Genomic DNA, 19745 nt, shown 5'->3' with positions numbered 1-19745 from the left:
GCCATCACGCTGCATCAGAGATGTGAAAAGGCATTTTGCAAAGCTTCAGTGACAGCAGAGATACTTTAGTTCAGTAATTATTGATACATTCTAGGTTTTTTGATGGTAAAGCACATTTCCACTGAGAGCCTCATAAAGAAGCAGAGAAATATAGAAATAAAACTGCACGATCACTAAATCACATAGAACATCTGACCAATCATAAATGGCATCTTAAAGAACAATTTAGTTGTCAAGTTAAAATGAACTTTTCCTTTATGAAAACGTGAGGAATTAATAATGAGATTCATTAAATTGTATATGTACCTGTGGAGCCGTTGGCTAAGCAGCAGAGCAGAAACACAGCGGTGATAATGGAAGAAGACGACATCTTCTTCACTCTTCTCATCACATTCAGGTCCAAACAGTTACTCAGTCCAAATCAGGGGTACATGAATATCCAAAGACCTTCTAATGACGTGAAAAAATACAAAAGTGAGCAAAAATGAACAAAATGTATCAAACACAAACAAAAACAGCTGCAAACAAAGCAGAAAGCTGATACGTTTTCGGGAAATTGCTGAGCCAAGTGATGCAATCCAGACTGTCTAGCATATTCTTAAGTTTCCCTTTTGGTTATCAACATATTATATTCCAACAGGAATATTGCCTCAATTTCTGGCTATAGAGAGTGAGGATGACGTCATCGAACACAGTAAATAGAAAGTGAAAGTAAAAAAAAACCCGAAAAAACTAATTGAACAATAGACCAGACTGTGGTTAGAGTTGAAATGTGTTTTATTTAATATTATTTAAAGGAATAAATTTACTGCGCAGCTCTCTCTCTCTTTCCGCTGTTATAAGTCAGCCCAGCTCACCCACTCTCTCTTTAGCTCCTCTTTATCAAAGCAATCATGGATACTGACCGCGTTCGTCTTCGGGGTTCGCAGCACACATAACGTTGATAGATTTGCATCGATTTCTTACACGCGCGTATTAAAAACAATGATTCTGTGATTACAAAGTTTAGACCCACCCAAAGCAGCGTGGAGGCCTAAGTTGCAGTGAGGCTATTAGACAGCAGATGATGATTAATAAAGTCCATGTGATACATTAATTTAAAAAAAGAAAAGAAAAGAAAGAAATCATGAATTAAAGATAAAAAAAGATTTCTTCTGACTCCGGGTAGAGGCGGTGTGATCCTGGGAACTGTGATTATCAAGGCGGAAGCGACTGCGGACCCGATCCACCCCCGAACTGTCATTTCCAGGATCTGTTTGGGATCATCGTGGTGGCGTGTTTTCAAAATGCCTTCATAAAAATACTGAAGTATAAAAAAAAACTAAAAAAAAAACATCTGGCCATTTAGACAGCTGTATAAAAGTTTGGATATTTCTTATGAAAGAAGCAGTGTCACTCTGGCAACTATTGATTACATATTCTGAGGATTCCTCGTTTTCCACTGATAGCAGTTTATTAACCTGGCAGCAGGTCATGTCATACATGCCGCCTTCAGACAAAAACACGAAACATGCTGGTTAAAATGAACAAAAGTGGAAGTAAGTGAATAAAAGTTATATGATTGGGTTGGTGAATGAATGAAGCCAATTCTGCTTATAAAATAAGAGAAAGCAGAGTAACAATATCTGTCTAAATGTGAAGGTTTTAATTCATTAATTAAAAAAATAAAAATAAAAGTTTTTTAGTTGCTTTTTGTCCAAGTTCTCTTCTGTGTTTGTTTGTTTTTAAATACAAGTTCTCATCAGCATCGTTCCTCTTTTTTTCTGCCACTTGTGACGCACCACACATAGAGTCTAGGTCTGACCAACCGTCTCAGCCGTGGGCAAAAAGATGACAGTCAATAAAATTCTAAAGATAATTTACTGACAAATAATCAAAAGATAAAACAGTCCAGTGTCCTATTCGGGCTATAAGTAGACCAGTGTATCAGTGCAATCAAGTACACCTGCCTCTAATTAGTCCAACCCCATTACAGTCATTGACTCACAAAAAATGTGACACACACACACACACACAGAGCCACTACCAACCCAGTGCAACTTCACACAATAATACGGAGCTGAATTAATACAGGCACATTAGTCTACACAATATTGAAAACTGTGGATTAAAAGCACATTGCCCATCAGCAGGTGCACTGTGGGTTTCACTGACTTCACGACCTACAATCTGCTTCTTCCTGCTGCTGCTGTGGACTTCCAAGCTTCCTGGGAGTTTGACGTGTCATCAGGTTTGTTTCAGTCACGTGTCGAAATTAGCGTAAAATACACCAAAACCGTAATTAGTAGTGGCAGTAGCGGTTTTAGATACGGGCGACACGGGCGGTTGCCCAGGGCGGCATCGTGGTGGGGGGCGGCATCACGGACATCGGCAAAAAAATAAAAAAATAAAAAAATTGCTCGTACTCATGCTGCCCCGACATCAGCCAGCGCATACTGGGAATGGCATAGGCACTGATCGGTTTTCTATCGCCCATTTACTGGGAGTAAGGGCGCCCTCCGTTTGCGAGGTGCGCCTGGTGCTTGCGGCACAGGGAGGAGAGGGCGGGGCGGCGGGGGATTCTCTGGCTGGCTGGAGCAGCGTCTAATAACCAACTCACAAAATAAAAACAAAACAACAAACACGAAAACACCCGACATTATAATACAGACTTACAATTTGCACCGATGTTTTTTCGAAATTCTATACACGAAAAGTGAGCGCGAGAGCCCTCGGTGCGCCTGCTCGCTGCTGAAGTCAAAGTAAACTTTATTGTCATCTCCGCTACAGACAGTCCAGTATATAGAGAGACGAGACGACGAGGCTCCAGTTACAGCAGTGCAAGTAAACAAACAATAAATATAAGAAGAGTAAGAAAATCAATATACACTTTAGGACCAGGGGTAAAGGGATCAATAACAATTTGAGGGAGTGTTCGCCCGGGGCGCCAAACGGGCTAGGACCGCCACTGAGTAGTGGTCATGTGACGTGGGTGTCGTACGCCACACTTCGGAGCAGAAACGAAAAGTCAGTTTGAGTCTTTGTGCGCGGCTGGTCCGCAGCTCCCGGTGTTTGATTCCTGCCGGAGAAACTGGGAGTAAAGGGTTTAAAGACTAACTTGGCCTGAGTCTAGCAGAAAAGCCTCTTTGTCAAATCCGAGAAATCTGTTCGTCAAATTCTCTAAACCAGGGGTGTCAAGGCTGGCGGCTGTAATCGGCCAACAAAATACTCCAATAGTTTTGGAACATGTGAAGGAGAAATGTTAAACTGTATTTTACAGATTTTCCATTCATGCTACACCGATTATATACTACTACTACTATTATTATTATTATTATTATTATTATTATTATTATTATTATTATTATTATTATTAAATGAGAGCCTGGACATTTAGCTACCAGAACTGCTTTTTCCATCATTTACACACTTATTACTGATATGTTTGGCCCAAACGAGGAAGAGATGGAGGAAGATGAACTTAATGTGCTAATAAAGCAGAGAGAGCGACATAACTAAGAAGGGAGAGATTCAAGAGTTTAGGTAAAATGAATCGCTGCTTTGACCATGAGCCATTGATAATGGTGCCGTATAACTATGAAACAACTAAGAAATAACCCAACAACAACTATATAAGCCTGATTAAAATCACTTTCCTTATCATATATACTTATAAAGCCATATATAAAACCTATATGAAATTAGTTTGCTCTAAACTTTCCACTTTGTCTTTCAATTGAGTCCTCGGTTTGAACCTTGGCAAAAAAAGGCAAAAAAGCCCAAATCTGCTGACAGGTCTTTTTTTAATATCACTTGAACTGCAACTATTAAGAGAATGTTGGAAAAATCTGTTTTTATTGTCAGACCGTTTATCATAAAGACTACTGTGAGTGGTGTTGAGGAAGTGAGCAGCAGCGCCCTCTGCAGTTTGTGTGTGGAAGTGCAAAAGCTTACAGCACCTGGTATTCCCAGGCGGTCTCCCATCCAAGTACTGACCAGGCCCGACCCTGCTTAGCTTCCGAGATCAGACGAGATCGGGCGTGTTCAGGGTGGTATGGCCGTAAGCGAGGGAAGAGCTCAGAAACAGCCTTTTCATACATACTGTGATGACACACACACGCTTACATTTTTATGTTCTATATATAAGTGAAAGTCTCCAAACGACAAAAATGTTTGACTTCTAAATCGTCCTCTGTCACTTTAACACTGTGCTGTAATAAACGAACATGTCTTCTTATCGTGATGTTACTGCTGGAAAAGCGTTTTTGCAGCTCAGCGTCTAAGCTGCAGTTAACAACGAAGGTTTGCATGTTTCGTTGTAACATATGAAGCTTTGCACAATAATATATTTTAAACTGTGTGACATTTGCCAAGTATAAAAGGTCTTTTATAGCGGGCTTCCGTCGCTTACGGCCACACCACCCTGAACACGCCCGATCTCGTCTGATCTCGGAAGCTAAGCAGGGTCGGGCCTGGGTTTTCAAAATGCCTTCATAAACATACTGAAGTATATATATATATATAAAAAAAAACATCTGGCCATTTAGACAGCTGTATAAAAGTTTGGATATTTCTTATGAAAGAAGCAGTGTCACTCTGGCAACTATTGATTACATATTCCACCGCGGATTCCTCGTTTTCCACTGATAGCAGTTTATTAACCTGGCAGCAGGTCATGTCATACATGCCGCCTTCAGACAGAAACACAAAACATGCTGGTTAAAATGAACAAAAGTGGAAGTAAGTGAATAAAAGTTATATGATTGGGTTGGTGAATGAATGAAGCCAATTCTGCTTATAAAATAAGAGGAAGCAGAGTAACAATATCTGTCTAAATGTGAAGGTTTTAATTCATTAATTAAAAAATAAAAATAAAAGTTTTTTAGTTGCTTTTTGTCCAAGTTCTCTTCTGTGTTTGTTTGTTTTTAAATACAAGTTCTCATCAGCATCGTTCCTCTTTTTTTCTGCCACTTGTGACGCACCACACATAGATTCTAGGTCTGACCAACCGTCTCAGCCGTGGGCAAAAAGATGACAGTCAATAAAATTCTAAAAATAATTTACTGACAAATAATCAAAAGATAAAACAGTCCAGTGTCCTGTTCACGAATCAAGTAAGCACACACAGTCCCAAGGCCAGAGCCAGCTATGCCACAACACTGCTCTCCACGTGTTAACTTCAACAGCAGCAGTTAGCAGTTGTCCTCTGAGACCCACCACCCTGCAAGCATATAGCCAGTGGTCACTCCAGCTTCTGCAACTCCGCTGCCTTTAGGCTGTGGCATATAATAGGCCCCGGCCTGCACAGAGAGACAAAATGATACAGCAGTGTTTGTAGTGTGGGCTATAAGTAGACCAGTGTATCAGTGCAATCAAGTACACCTGCCTCTAATTAGTCCAACCCCATTACAGCCATTGACTCACAAAAAATGTGACACACACACACACACACAGAGCCACTCCCAACCCAGTGCAACTTCACACAATAATACGGAGCTGAATTAATACAGGCACATTAGTCTACACAATATTGAAAACTGTGGATTAAAAGCACATTGCCCATCAGCAGGTGCACTGTGGGTTTCACTGACTTCACGACCTACAATCTGCTTCTTCCTGCTGCTGCTGTGGACTTCCAAGCTTCCTGGGAGTTTGACGTGTCATCAGGTTTGTTTCAGTCACGTGTCGAAATTAGCGTAAAATACACCAAAACCGTAATTAGTAGTGGCAGTAGCGGTTTTAGATACGGGCGACACGGGCGGTTGCCCAGGGCGGCATCGTGGTGGGGGGCGGCATCACGGACATCGGCAAAAAAATAAAAAAATTGCTCGTACTCATGCTGCCCCGACATCAGCCAGCGCATACTGGGAATGGCATAGGCACTGATCGGTTTTCTATCGCCCATTTACTGGGAGTAAGGGCGCCCTCCGTTTGCGAGGTGCGCCTGGTGCTTGCGGCACAGGGAGGAGAGGGCGGGGCGGCGGGGGATTCTCTGGCTGGCTGGAGCAGCGTCTAATAACCAACTCGCAAAATAAAAACAAAACAACAAACACGAAAACACCAGACATCATGATACAGACTTACAATTTGCACCGATGTTTTTTCGAAATTCTATACACGAAAAGTGAGCGCGAGAGCCCTCGGTGCGCCTGCTCGCTGCTGAAGTCAAAGTAAACTTTATTGTCATCTCCGCTACAGACAGTCCAGTATATAGAGAGACGAGACGACGAGGCTCCAGTTACAGCAGTGCAAGTAAACAAACAATAAATATAAGAAGAGTAAGAAAATCAATATACACTTTAGGACCAGGGGTAAAGGGATCAATAACAATTTGAGGGAGTGTTCGCCCGGGGCGCCAAACGGGCTAGGACCGCCACTGAGTAGTGGTCATGTGACGTGGGTGTCGTACGCCACACTTCGGAGCAGAAACGAAAAGTCAGTTTGAGTCTTTGTGCGCGGCTGGCCCGCAGCTTCCAGTGTTTGATTCCTGCCGGAGAAACTGGGAGTAAAGGGTTTAAAGACTAACTTGGCCTGAGTCTAGCAGAAAAGCCTCTTTGTCAAATCCGAGAAATCTGTTCGTCAAATTCTCTAAACCAGGGGTGTCAAGGCTGGCGGCTGTAATCGGCCAACAAAATACTCCAATAGTTTTGGAACATGTGAAGGAGAAATGTTAAACTGTATTTTACAGATTTTACATTCATGCTACACCGATTAAATACTACTACTACTATTATTATTATTATTATTATTATTATTATTATTATTATTATTATTATTATTAAAGGAGAGCCTGGACATTTAGCTACCAGAACTGCTTTTTCCATCATTTACACACTTATTACTGATATGTTTGGCCCAAGCGAGGAAGAGATGGAGGAAGATGAACTTAATGTGCTAATAAAGCAGACAGAGCGACATAACTAAGAAGGGAGAGATTCAAGAGTTTAGGTAAAATGAATCGCTGCTTTCACCATGAGCCATTGATAATGGTGCCGTACAACTATGAAACAACTAAGAAATAACCCAACAACAACTATATAAGCCTGATTAAAATCACTTTCCTTATCATATATACTTATAAAGCCATATATAAAACCTATATGAAATTAGTTTGCTCTAAACTTTCCACTTTGTCTTTCACTTGAGTCCTCGGTTTGAACCTTGACAAAAAAAGGCAAAAAAGCCCAAATCTGCTGACAGGTCTTTTTTTAATATTACTTGAACTGCAACTATTAAGAGAATGTTGGAAAAATCTGTTTTTATTGTCAGACCGTTTATCATAAAGAATACTGTGAGTGGTGTTGAGGAAGTGAGCAGCGCCCTCTGCAGTCTGTGTGTTGAAGTGCAAAAGCTTACAGCACCTGGTATTCCCAGGCGGTCTCCCAACCAAGTACTGACCAGGCCCGACCCTGCTTAGCTTCCGAGATCAGACGAGATCGGGCGTGTTCAGGGTGGTGTGGCCGTAAGCGAGGGAAGAGCTCAGAAACACCATTTTTATACATGCTGTGATGACACACACACACACACACACACACACACACACACACTTACATTTTTATGTTCTATATATAAGTGAAAGTCTCCAAACGACAAAAATTTTGACTTCTAAATAGTTCTCTGTCACTTTAACACTGTGCTGTAATCAACGAACATGTCTTCTTATCGTGATGTTACTGCCGGAAAAGCGTTTTTGCAGCTCAGTGTTGAAGCTGCAGTTGACAACGAAGGTTTGCATGTTTCGTTGTAACACATGAATCTTTGCACAATAATATATATCACAGTGTGTCACATTTGCCACCTATAAAAGGTCTTTTATGTAGCAATCCTCTCGCTTACGGCCATACCACCCTGAACACGCCCGATCTCGTCTGATCTCGGAAGCTAAGCAGGGTCGGGCCTGGTCAGTACTTGGATGGGAGACCGCCTGGGAATACCAGGTGCTGTAAGCTTTTGCACTTCCACACACAAACTGCAGAGGGCGCTGCTCACTCAGTCTCTCAACATTACTCTATGCTATTAAATTTGTATTCTCCATGATAATCAGCCCAACAAAATAAATAATGAAATTTCTAACATTTGTGTTAATGTTTTAGTGTGAGGCAAGAGAAACCAGTGAAACAGTTATTTTATCGGTAACAGTATCCATGGAAAGAATGCTCCCTCATAAATGATAAAGTTATCCAAAATTAATATTATTGTTATCAGTTTGATGTGAAAGTACAAAATAAAATTATTCAGTAATTAGTAGCTTCAGCATTTAGCTGTGATAAAGTAGTAAATGTATCATTATTAAAAGATTGTAATTTATTACAGGACAGAGTCAAAGTGGCCGAGAGCACAGAGTCTGCACAGTGATTTGATATAAGTTTATAATGTATTCTTATATTTTGGTGTATAAAACCCCAAAATATCAGCTAGTACAACTGTCTATCTATGTGTTTAATCATGATATATTCAAAACAAATACGCAGACATTATTTATTTTAACCTGGTAGTCTGAGAGACATTTACGGTTATTCTTCTGTGTATGTAGGACAGAAAGTTAGCCTCATTATGTGCCCGTGCTTCCTAAACACTTTGACTTGCAACACTAACTGAAATCAAATAAGTGTGACTGTTATTAGCTGACAGACCCTTCCCCTCCTCAGATAAGTAAGACAGTGAGTGAGGAATTCATACTTCATGTATACGTAGATCAACCTGTAGATCCATGAAGTCTAATCTGAGCTGTCTGTTCAATTCAAATCCCTCTTTTCCATGATGTGTGTCCTGTAGTGTACTGTCCAACTACTCTGTCCACATCCTTTCATCCTTTAATCCTGAAGCACTCATCCTCTCTCTATGTGCAGCAAACTCTGAGTCTTAATCTGTTTTCTGTCTCATATTTTATTTAAACTGGATCAAATGTAACAAGTCAGTTGGATGAGTGACGAAACGTTTGTCCCACCGACAACGCTACGTCCAGATGAACAGAATCAACTTGAACATTGAGCCATGCATCAAGACTTAAACAGTGATACACTGTCAGTATATGCAGATGTCCACAAGGTGGCATCGTTACATTACACATGCACATGCATATAGGCTACTATAAACAACATGAATCCTTATAGTAATTTAACTGTGATACTGAATCAAATGTCAGTTTATGTGTTACGTGTCTGCAGGCTGCATGTTTTCTTTCCCTCTCCTTTTGTTTGTCGTTCCCTTAGGTCGCAGACTGCAGGCTGATGTCAATCTGGGGCCGTCCAACTAATTAGAGGAGGGAGACCCTGATTGGACAATCCAGGAGTGCACACCTTGATAAGGAGACTCACCTGTGGCTGGGCGTGGCTCTCTTCCCTCCTTTGAATTGTTTGGTACATGTGTGACGTTTCTCTGCTGTCCTTCTTTTGTTACACTTACACTTAATCACGTAGAGTCTTTTTGTTAGAAACACTAGGTAAGTAGGTTGGTGCCACCCATGGAATTTTGAGCTTGTTTTGAGTTGAGGTTCAGGGTCTTTCCCTCTTGTTTTTGCTTTTCTAGGATAATAGCTCAGCTAAGTTTTGGATTTGTCTTTTTGGTGTTTTTTTTGGCACAACCTAACCGTCCCTTTCTCCCCCACATTTGTTGTTTGAATTGGGGTTATTTATTTTGTGAGAGCGCTGCCATTAAAACTTTTTCATAACACCTGTACCGAGTTTCCGGAGTTGTTGTGTTATCCCCTCCTGCCCTCGAGGAGACGTAACATTATGTAAATGTGATGCATGTGAACTGGAGTAAATGAGAAACCAGGAGAATCAGATGATTGCATTCACGAGCTTCAGTCTGGTGTTGTCACTTTGGGCCAGTGTCTGGTTGTTTTGGTGTCATATTTCAAACTAAATATGAGACTGAAATATAATCATTCATTTTATTTATGTATAGGTCACAGTTTAAATAGAAGGAAACTGCAGAATTGATCCCCACGATAGGCACACTGGTAATTACAATTATTGCACAAAATACTGACTAATTTATATTTTTGGGCTTTAAATACCCAGAGCGTCACCTCTCTGACGCCTGAGGTCATGGTGAGGTTGAGGAAAACTTACTGAGGGTCTTTGACTGGACACAATGTCAGACTGTGTGTCATAAACAGCAGAGCTCTCTGTAATAATGAATGAATTATAAATCCAGAAATATACAGTTGTGACATTTTACAATTCACGTCACACCTGGAGTTTGATGTTTTACAGTAAAGGGAATCACTGGAGAGGTTTTGGGAGGCGCCCCACACGTTCTACTACTATAAATGTGATTTATGACTTCCCCGTGCACTTTTTAATCTCTGCAAGCATCTGCACATGGTCTGAACTTTGATTATATGGATTTTATATACATCCTGCATGTGGTACAGAAGCAGCAACAAATATATTGTCCAGTGCACAGTTGTGGGAATCTTTAAATCTGAAAGAAGAAAAAACACATGAAAAGTCCTGAACTTTCACTCTCACAGCAAATATACAGCATGAACTCTTCCCATCGAGAAGAGTATATTTTCCTTCAAACCAAGGAGCAAAGAGCAGAAAGCTCTTAATGTACACAAAGATTAAACAGTCATTCTTTACAAAGGCGACCACATTGTACGGCCTGAGTTACTACAGAAGATGTAAACAGTCCGACTTCCTGTCTGTCCCACTTTCTCTGGGTAACTTTTTTTTTTTTAAATCTACTTACAAAACAACAAAGTCTGGAGATGTTTTGATGGTGTTTTAGTTTGATAAATTATTGATAATCAGCTGCTATTTCAGATTAAGGTTTGTACTGGTTTAGTCACTTCCTGTCAACCACATGCTCATTATTATTTATTCAGACTGTGCATTTGAGGTCATTTCCTTTAATCTGCCGATTTGTTGTGTGCAGCCAGTTTATCCATTTAACACGAAGCTGAAAAACATAAATGACTTATAGCTGAGGCTGGATGATGGTGATCGCATTATTTCAAGTCGTCTCTCTTCAGGCCACAGTGTGTACAGATGCCAGGTTTCGGGATGTTGCTCGGCGAGTTGCTGTTTTCAGCCATATTGCTGGTATTGCCAGGTAGCTGCTGCAGGTAGCGGTGGTCATAATAATCAGGCTGTTCCTGTTCTTGATTGCTCCACTGCAAATAAAGCTCCCTCTCATCTGTTAAAATAAGCATAGATCACAAATCAGACCTGGAGAAACGCCATCATTTGTTAAAGTGTTGGTAAGACAAAAGGTAACGCCTGCTATTACTGAGAAAATGGCTTTGATGGGGTTGTGTCAACTAAACACAAAAGGATAAATAAAAATAATTTGATCTCCTTTGCAGTAAACATACACAACTAAGACAATGTTGTGGTGTGCTGGAGTTACATGGTTCATGTGGAGTTTGGATCAGACTGTAGCTATGTGACCCTGCAGGTTCATTATGTCAGTAAAATTTTAAAAAAAAAAGGCTCCAGTTAAGTGTTATTATCTTAAATAAGTAAGAGCATTGTTTGCATTTGCAGCATGGCTTTTTTGAAAGATCAGGTTTAGATGCCTCGTCCATAATTTAACAGTATTTTCAAAATATATTTGAATCATCTGCAGTTTGAAATGTCTTTAACCTGCTACCATTACATCAATTTAAGTCTAAATATAAATATAGTGGTCCTAGCACTGCACCTTGGGGAGCTCCACAAGTAACCTTTAAGAAGTTTAGACTGAAATGAAGCTTCTTAAGTAACTAACAGATTATATGTATATGTGGTTTAAAATAACTATAAGATAAGATTCTCACCGTTTAGTCGCACATGCTTTTTTCGTCTGATCCGGATACAACAAACAATGACAATTAGGATCAAAATCAGAACAATACCTGATGAGGATGAAAATAAATAGTATTAGACATGTAAAGTAAAGAGTTTTTGTATTTGAATCCTGTGTTTATTGCTTCAAGCTTAATTGCTCTGCATTTCAGCAACGCCGCACATGTTAAACTGTAAGGATTACACAGAAGACACAACATACCTGCTCCACCACACACTAAAACCCAGATGCTAATTCCAAATATTGTTTCAGAGAAAACTTCAGGAATAAAACAAGAGAAGAAGAAAAGAATCTTATTATGATATGAGCTCACGAACATTTGGAAAAAGGCAAATTTAAACGTTTGCAGAGTTGACTGCAAGAAATACTTACCAGGCTTATAGCAGATTTGTTGAACAGGCAGACTGATCTCAGAGCTGATGGGGTTAGAAACATTGCAAGAGAAATGGGCGTTTTCCACCTTTGTGGCTACTCTCGTCACCGTCTTCCCTTTTTCTGCCAACTGTTTACCATCCATAAACCATTCAATCTTCTCATTCTGTGGGAGAAAACACAATTAGTAGAAGGCTTGGAGTTCAACATCAAAAATCTAAATTCATTCATTTGGTTTTTCTTGTTTTTCCAGTGCACGGCTGAAAATATAAGAGTATTTTTCTTTTTGTGTGTGTGTCTGTACAATTAACTGTGGAATTAATAATTTGACAGACAAATTCTTAAATACATTTCAGCATTTTAATCAGTGGGTCGTTGTCTTTGAGTCTTTTGTAAAAAAAACTCATTATCAACTTAATTAATCAAACTTTAAAACATGAGGCAAAGAGAATGATTGCCAACAGAAGCCGAATGCAGCTGATATTAGATTAGCTGTATCCCATTTTATATATTAAAATAATATCTGCACATAAATCCAAACCTTGCTGTTTCAGCTGCATTTTACAGTCAACACAGTTCAACTGCTTGGTTTCAGTGGAGGTGAAATGAGACCTTTGTCCACAGATTCTTCAGCAGCTTAACTATAAGCAGTGTTGGGAAGGTTACTTTTAAAATGTATTCCATTACAGATTACAAAATACATGCCTTAAAATGTATTCTGTAACGTATTCCGTTACGTTACTCAATGAGAGTAACGTATTCTGAATACTTTGGATTACTTAATATATTATCATGCTGTTTACAACTACATGAATGTGATTTATTACTGTTACTGAAGGTTCGCGGCTCCGAACCGTAGTAAAGGGACCTCTGACTAATAAGTCGGGTTCTGTGTCGGGCTCGTAGCCGAAAACTAGCTTTACTTTGTTGTCTGGGTCAACTTTGCTAGCAGAGACAGAGAGAGGCGTTGAAAGGCTGCTCCAACAGAACTTATTGTTTTTGGAGGAAAACAGGAACACGGTGTACAGTCGAGTTTTAATAGCTTACTTACAACTGGGCTCGTCAGGCTCTCTTCTTGGCTGCAGTGGTTATTATTATATTTACATGCTTCCAGCTCCCGTTTTTGCTCGATGACAGCTCGTACTTTTCCTTTTTCTCCCTCCCTCGCTCACAGACACATAACGTGTATGGCAGTCGGACTACACTGCCCATGATGCTACATTCTTTAAAGCTATACCTGTAGCATTCTGCCTATTAGCTTAGCATGACAACAACAAAAAGGCCTCTCTCACCCAGGAAACACGCAGAGAAAGAGCGTCACCCTGTAACCATGGCAACAGTAACCTGCCGCCTGGAACAACAGAACGTAGCTGTCAAACAAAACCCAAACAGTCCTGACCCGCGACAATATGAAACAGGGAAGTACCGCCGTGTAATCCATTTATTTCAACAACGTAACTGTATTCTAAATACCACCTTTTTAAACGGTAACTGTAACAGAATACAGTTACTCATATTTTGTATTTTAAATACGTAACGGCGGTACGTGTATTCCGTTACTCCCCAACACTGACTATAAGTCAGTTATTTGTAGAACTCACTACATGGAAATATCAATAAACATGAAATATTGTCCTCACCTGACCAACACTGCAAGTAAAACTGACATTTGTCTTATTGCCTGTACACGTCATCGTCACTTTGGGCTTCTGCACACGGTCTGAGTAAAGAAAATTTGATTATATCAACATTATATGAACTGCTGATAATACATTAAAAAAAAGTAATAAGACTGCCTGACAAAATTAGACAGTAACTTTAGTACATTAATAAACCAGCAGTTTTCTGTGGGTTAAATGTGTGACTAACATAGAAACAGATAAAACATTTGCTATAAAGTACATTTGTATTACCAAAATGAATGTATGTATAATGTGTTGTTACTTACCTAATACACACAAACGCACACTCTGTAAATTTTCCCCCACATTCACTCCATCTGCACTGTAAACCTCTGGGATGTATCGTCCTGACTTGTCTTTGGTCAGTTTTGTCAGCTTTAGTGATCCAGTTGAATCAACATCATCATTTTTCCCCATGATCACCTTTTTCTGTCTGCGATTAAAGATTACGCTTGTGTCCTTGAACCATTTCAGGTTATCTGATTCCTTCAACTTATATCTAAGTGGCACAGTGAAGCTTGATCCTGTTGCAGCGTACACACAATCATCCTGAGAGCCTTTGAAACAGAAAGATGAAGAAAGAGATTAGCCATGTTAGAAAGGCTCTGAATGATTGTATGTCCATTTATAACATTTGAAGGACATTACAGATTTCCAAAGTAGCTGTAAAGAGATCACGATGCACAAAGAAAGAATCTAACAATTACATTCTGTTTGCAACTTGTAAAATATTTCTAACTTAGAGGGGACATTAGCAGGCTGTAAACATAAATATACCAAAACTAATCACTTGATTAAACACATTTCCTGCATGTCCAAATGTCTCTGAGTGGCTTTTTTGTAAGAAATAATAATGGATTAGATTTATATAGCGCTTTTCAAGGCACCCAAAGCGCTTTACAATGCCACTATTCATTCACTCTCACATTCACACACTGGTGGAGGCAGCTACAGTTGTAGCCACAGCTGCCCTGGGATCGAACCAGCGACCTTCCTGTTACGGATGCGCTTCCAACCCCCTGAGCCGCAGTCATCAAAATTAATAAAACCCATCAGGAGATGTTCGATACATTGTTTTAATTTGATAAATCACTGACAATCAGCTGATATTTCAGAATAAGGTTTTTGTCTTTTTTGGTCTTCCCAATAAAAGTCGACTACTGTAGAAGATGATCATGTTTTTAGGTTGATCTCTGTGTAGGTTGAGTTCTTTTAATCTGCTACATTTGTGCGTGCACTACAACCAGTTTCTACACTCGCTGTGTAGCTGACAAATGTCTGATAGGACAGATCACTGAGGCTCAATGATTGTTATCTCATATCCTGTTGTTTCTCTTCAGACCACCGTGCACATTTAAACGTAAACTAAACCTAACTTCAGTTTGTCGTCAGTTGTGAGCACCAGATATTTTTTAAGGCACGCGGCATTTCTTCATGATTATCAGACACTGAGAAGACAATTAGACTAAATCTGCAAACACGTACTCAATAAAATTAATTTCGCAATCACTGAACAACTTGACAGTTTCATTTTCTATTAAGGGAAACCACAGGAAATAACAGAAGTTATATCAGTCGTCTGCTCAAGAGTCACAACATTAATATTTTCCAAAGTGATAACAAGAAAATAAGCTTCTTGTTATCACTAATTTTGAGACACTAGTCAAAGCTGGTTGAGTGCCTTTGTTCAGAGGCAGTCACAAAGTGACTCTGACTTTCATGTAGCAAAAAAGGAAAAGCAAACGCATTATCTTTTAAAATTTTAACCATAAGTTTTCTGTTTCTCTCCATCTTAACCACAAGCGGTTCTCAAGACTCTAACCCAGAGAGCTCTGAACATCTGCCCGTGACCGTTACCACTTCCCTGTGACTCTTGCATGTCTTTCCTAAAAAATGCCTTTCACAAATTTACAGTTGCAGAAAAGACAAAAAGGCATTTATCTTTATAACTGTCATGTGAGAATGTTCTTTAAAAAAATGAAAAATTCAAACACAACCAGTCAACCTGATGCATGACCTGCAAAGAAAACTGTCAAAAAGCATCACTGACATCGTGTGAAGATCACTTATTCCTGTAAATATTGCTGAAATAATCAAAACCTTCAAAGTAAAACTAAGAAGAAGTGAAGTGATGCAGTTTATGACTTATAGATTCCACAGATGGGGGTGAAGCGCTGCAGCACTACACCCCCATCTGTGTGTGGTTGACTTCAACCTACGTGGATTTTGTTACTCATCATGTAAATGATTTTTTTTTTATTCAAAAGTCTTCATGTAAAGACAATGATAACTTTAATTAAGTCCAGTCCAGTGAAGACAAACTTTCTTTCTTTTACATGTATATAGTTTTTCTTTTTAGTCAGCACTGTTCAGTTTCTGAGTCCTCTATTGAGGAATGAAGCCAGATTTGCGTTTCGAAGTACGAAACAAACTGTTAATGATGTTAAATGACAGCACAGAAACACAAACAATTAACGAGATGAAATAGAATCTAAGTTTTAAAATAAAATGATTATATTTATGCTTTAATTCATCAAATACAATTAAATGAAGGCATTTTTACATGGGAGCTTCATACAGAAAAAGAGGACTGTGCGCTACATAGCAACAGATCAAGTGTCTGTGATGTGTTAAAAAATGATTCAGTGTGCAGCTAAACACTTATAAATGATTTTATCTTTCAAAAACATTTGAACGTTGACATTTAACACTTGAAATCAAAGCCATTAACTTTGGATTTTAAAGCTAATTGCTTATACAGTTCACCAAAAACTACACCTGGCAGCATTATGAGATGAAGTGTAGCGTACCTGTGGAGGCGGTGATGAAGCAGCAGAGCAGAGACACAGCGATGGTGGCAGCAGAAGCCATCTTCTTCTTCTTCACTGTTGTCATCACATTCAGCTAACAGCCGCTTTCCATTTTAGAGGCTGCTTCCTGTCAGAGCATGGTATCATCATGTTTACGTGCGTGCGCATGTATGGTTTTGAAGGGAAGTGATCCAAGGGGCCTCGTCTACTTTCACAGATAAAGAACAAAGTAAGTGTGACACTTAGAACAAAGACTTTGCTTTTTTCGTTTTCTTGCTTCAGCAAATATATTTAAATATAATCTCCAGTTAGAGATGTTCAAGAGGTAACCGAAAACTCAAATACAAACTGTCCTAATTTGGGTGATAATTTGTAATTTAGACATAAAATATAAATGTCTGTTTTTCTGAAATGACTTCCTCTTAAAATCTGATGATACAAACTGATTTTTCTTGTTACTGCTACAGCGTCCTTTTTGTTGGTGTTTCTCCTTTCACTGTCAAGCAAAGAAAATGAATATTCGATCATAATTTTGTAAAATTAAAAGTGTATTTTATTTTAAATAATTGAAAATAAACACTTCTGTGGTTGTAATGCGGCCAGTAAAGTATGTATTCTTAATTTCAGGAGATTTGGGGTGTCCCATGAAGCAAGATTAATGGGTTATTGAGATAAGATGAACCTGAGTCAGAGCTCAAACTCTGCATCATGTTGTCACTGAAACTTTTAAGTACTACTGTTTTGGACGTTGATGCAGAAAATGTTATGATGAAGAACACCAACTACTACTAATGATTGTTATTGAGGTAGGGAGTGAGTAGCTTTGCCCCACAGTTTTCGTGTCTTAGTGCAAAAGCTTACAGCACCTGGTATTCCCAGGCGGTCTCCCATCCAAGTACTGACCAGGCCCGACCAGGCCCGACCCTGCTTAACTTCCGAGATCAGACGAGATCGGGCGTGTTCAGGGTGGTATGGCCGTAAGCGAGAAAGGGCGTCTGAAACTGCCTTTTTGAGGCTGACAAAAATGTCCTCTGTAACAATTCTAATACATGTGAGTACAAGAGAGGAAGACACCCAACAATGAGTTGAAACATTAACTTGTTATTTATTCCTGCTTAAAACAGATTATTATGGATTTCAAAATCTTATTTGGATTTTGTGTTCATTTTATTTATATACACGTCACAGTTTACATTTTAAAATAGACAGAAACTGCTAAATTAGGCACACTTGTAATTATCCAATTTTTTTGCATTAAAAAAATCTAAATCTGTGTTTTATTACTAGTTTACGTAAGTTTAATGTCAAAATAAGTAATAATGAATTAACTTAATTAAAACAAAGATAAAACATACATCTTAAGATGTAAATCAATCACTGTACAGGTCACTTAATAATTTACAGACATGCATACACATTTCATACATTTAAAGACCTTTATGTGCCATCATATTCAAAAATTTGTATTAAAAAAATAAAATGACTGTTAAATTAGAAATTATTATTAAAATTAATCTCTGGTGGACCGACCACCAACAGGAGCTATTGCAGGTGTTCGGCAGCAGTTTGGGGTGGAGGCTCTGGTCCGATCTCCGGCTGGTAACACTGGTTTTAAATACCCAGAGCATCACCTCTCTGATGGAGAAGGAGCCTGAGGTAATGGTGAGGTTGAGGAACACTTACTGGAGATTCATATATATCCTCATGAAGGTCCAGAGCCTTTGATTGGACGCATTGTCAGACTGTGTGTCAGCAGCAGAAGCCTCTGTAATAATAAATGAATTATAAATCCAGAAATATACAGTTGTGTCATTTTACTTTTTAATCACTGCAAGCGTCTGCACATCGTCTGAACTTTGGTTATACGAATCTTATATTAGATTTATTTTATATTATGTCCAGTGGTACAAAATCAGCAACGAATATATCATCATCTGTTAAAGTGTTGGTAAGAAAAAAGGTAACGCCTGCTATTACTGAGAAAATGGCTTTGATGGGGTTGTGTCAACTAAACACAAAAGGATAAATAAAAATAATTTGATCTCCTTTGCAGTAAACATACACAACTAAGACAATGTTGTGGTGTGCTGGAGTTACATGGTTCATGTGGAGTTTGGATCAGACTGTAGCTATGTGACCCTGCAGTTTCATTATGTCAGTAAAATTTAAAAAAAGGCTCCAGTTAAGTGTTATCATCTTAAATAAGTAAGAGCATTGCTTGCATTTGCAGCATGGCTTTTTTGAAAGATCAGGTTTAGATGCCTCATCCATAATTTAACAGTATTTTCAAAATATATTTAAATCATCTGCAGTCTGAAATGTTTTAACCTGCTACCTTAAGTCTAAATATAAATAAAGTGGTCCTAGCACTGCACCTTGGGGAGCTCCACAGGTAACCTTTCAGAAATTTAGACTGAAATGAAGCTTCTTAAGTAACTAACAGATTATATGCAGTGGTTTAAAATAACTAAAAATAAACAAATAAATTCTCACCGTTTGGCAGCACATGCTCTTTTGTTGATACAACAAACGATGACAATTAGGATGACCAGAAGAGTAACTGATGAGGATGAAAATAAATTGTATTAGACATGTAAAGTAAAGAGTTTATGTATTTGAATCCTGTGTTCATTGCTTCAAGCTTAATTGCTCTGCATTTCAGCAACGCCACACATGTTAAAATGTAAGGATTACACATAAGACACAACATACCTGCTCCACCACCCACTAAAAGCCAGATTTTTGTCATTGTTTCAGGGAAAAACTTCAGGAATAAAACAAGAGAAGAAGAAAAGAATCTTAATATGATATGAGCACAATACAATGACTACTTCAGTTCATGAAGATTTGAAAAAGGCAAATTTGAACGTTTGTACAGCTGATAGCATGTAAGTAATACTTACCGGGCTTATAGCAGATTTGTTGAACAGGCAGACTGATCTCAGAGCTGATGGTGTTAGAAATATTGCAAGAGAAATGGGCGTTTACCACGTCTTTGCCAACTCTCGTCATTTTCTTCTTCTCTTTTTCTGCCAACTGTTTACCATCCATAAATCATTTGATCATACAAATGTTTTCATTCTGTGGGGAAAAACCCACAATT

At 38.9% G+C, this 19745-nt stretch overlaps 1 protein-coding gene, 1 long non-coding RNA gene, 3 other non-coding genes and 1 pseudogene across 5 annotated transcripts in view; 1 reads left to right on the top strand and 5 right to left on the bottom strand.

Moving 5' to 3' along the window:
* The window catches only part of LOC146492183 (uncharacterized), a 57083-nt gene extending 40288 nt beyond the window's left edge, over positions 1-16795 (bottom strand). Inside the window, exons 1-8 of the mRNA XM_085150536.1 lie at positions 16643-16795; positions 14099-14389; positions 13791-13870; positions 12151-12316; positions 11980-12036; positions 11750-11827; positions 10943-11127; positions 307-421 (exon numbers count right to left, since the gene is read on the bottom strand). Of these exons, the coding sequence (XP_085006662.1) occupies positions 307-421; positions 10943-11127; positions 11750-11827; positions 11980-12036; positions 12151-12316; positions 13791-13870; positions 14099-14389; positions 16643-16727 (1057 nt within the window). The 5' untranslated portion in view covers positions 16728-16795. The remainder of the gene's footprint in view (positions 1-306; positions 422-10942; positions 11128-11749; positions 11828-11979; positions 12037-12150; positions 12317-13790; positions 13871-14098; positions 14390-16642) is intronic.
* On the bottom strand, positions 3927-4045 carry LOC146492186 (5S ribosomal RNA). Its single transcript, XR_014872647.1, has one exon. It is a non-coding gene; the product is annotated as a 5S ribosomal RNA (ribosomal RNA).
* Positions 7329-7447, bottom strand: LOC146492185 (5S ribosomal RNA). Its single transcript, XR_014872685.1, has one exon. It is a non-coding gene; the product is annotated as a 5S ribosomal RNA (ribosomal RNA).
* Positions 7810-7928, top strand: LOC146492184 (5S ribosomal RNA). The gene has a single exon (XR_014872641.1). It is a non-coding gene; the product is annotated as a 5S ribosomal RNA (ribosomal RNA).
* A 701-nt stretch (positions 16796-17496) lies between the features above and the next one.
* LOC146492182 (5S ribosomal RNA) lies at positions 17497-17625 on the bottom strand (annotated as a pseudogene).
* Positions 17626-18008: 383 nt separating this feature from the next.
* On the bottom strand, positions 18009-19530 carry LOC146492181 (uncharacterized). The gene is made up of 3 exons (XR_014872184.1): positions 19355-19530; positions 19136-19202; positions 18009-18407 (listed from the first exon to the last, which is right to left on the bottom strand). It is a non-coding gene; the product is annotated as an uncharacterized LOC146492181 (long non-coding RNA).
* Between the last annotated feature and the right edge of the window lie 215 nt (positions 19531-19745).

Source organism: Neolamprologus multifasciatus, chromosome 23 (assembly GCF_963576455.1).
Source record: "Neolamprologus multifasciatus chromosome 23, fNeoMul1.2, whole genome shotgun sequence".
Lineage (NCBI taxonomy): Eukaryota > Metazoa > Chordata > Actinopteri > Cichliformes > Cichlidae > Neolamprologus > Neolamprologus multifasciatus.
This window is presented reverse-complemented; position numbering and strand designations above follow the sequence as displayed.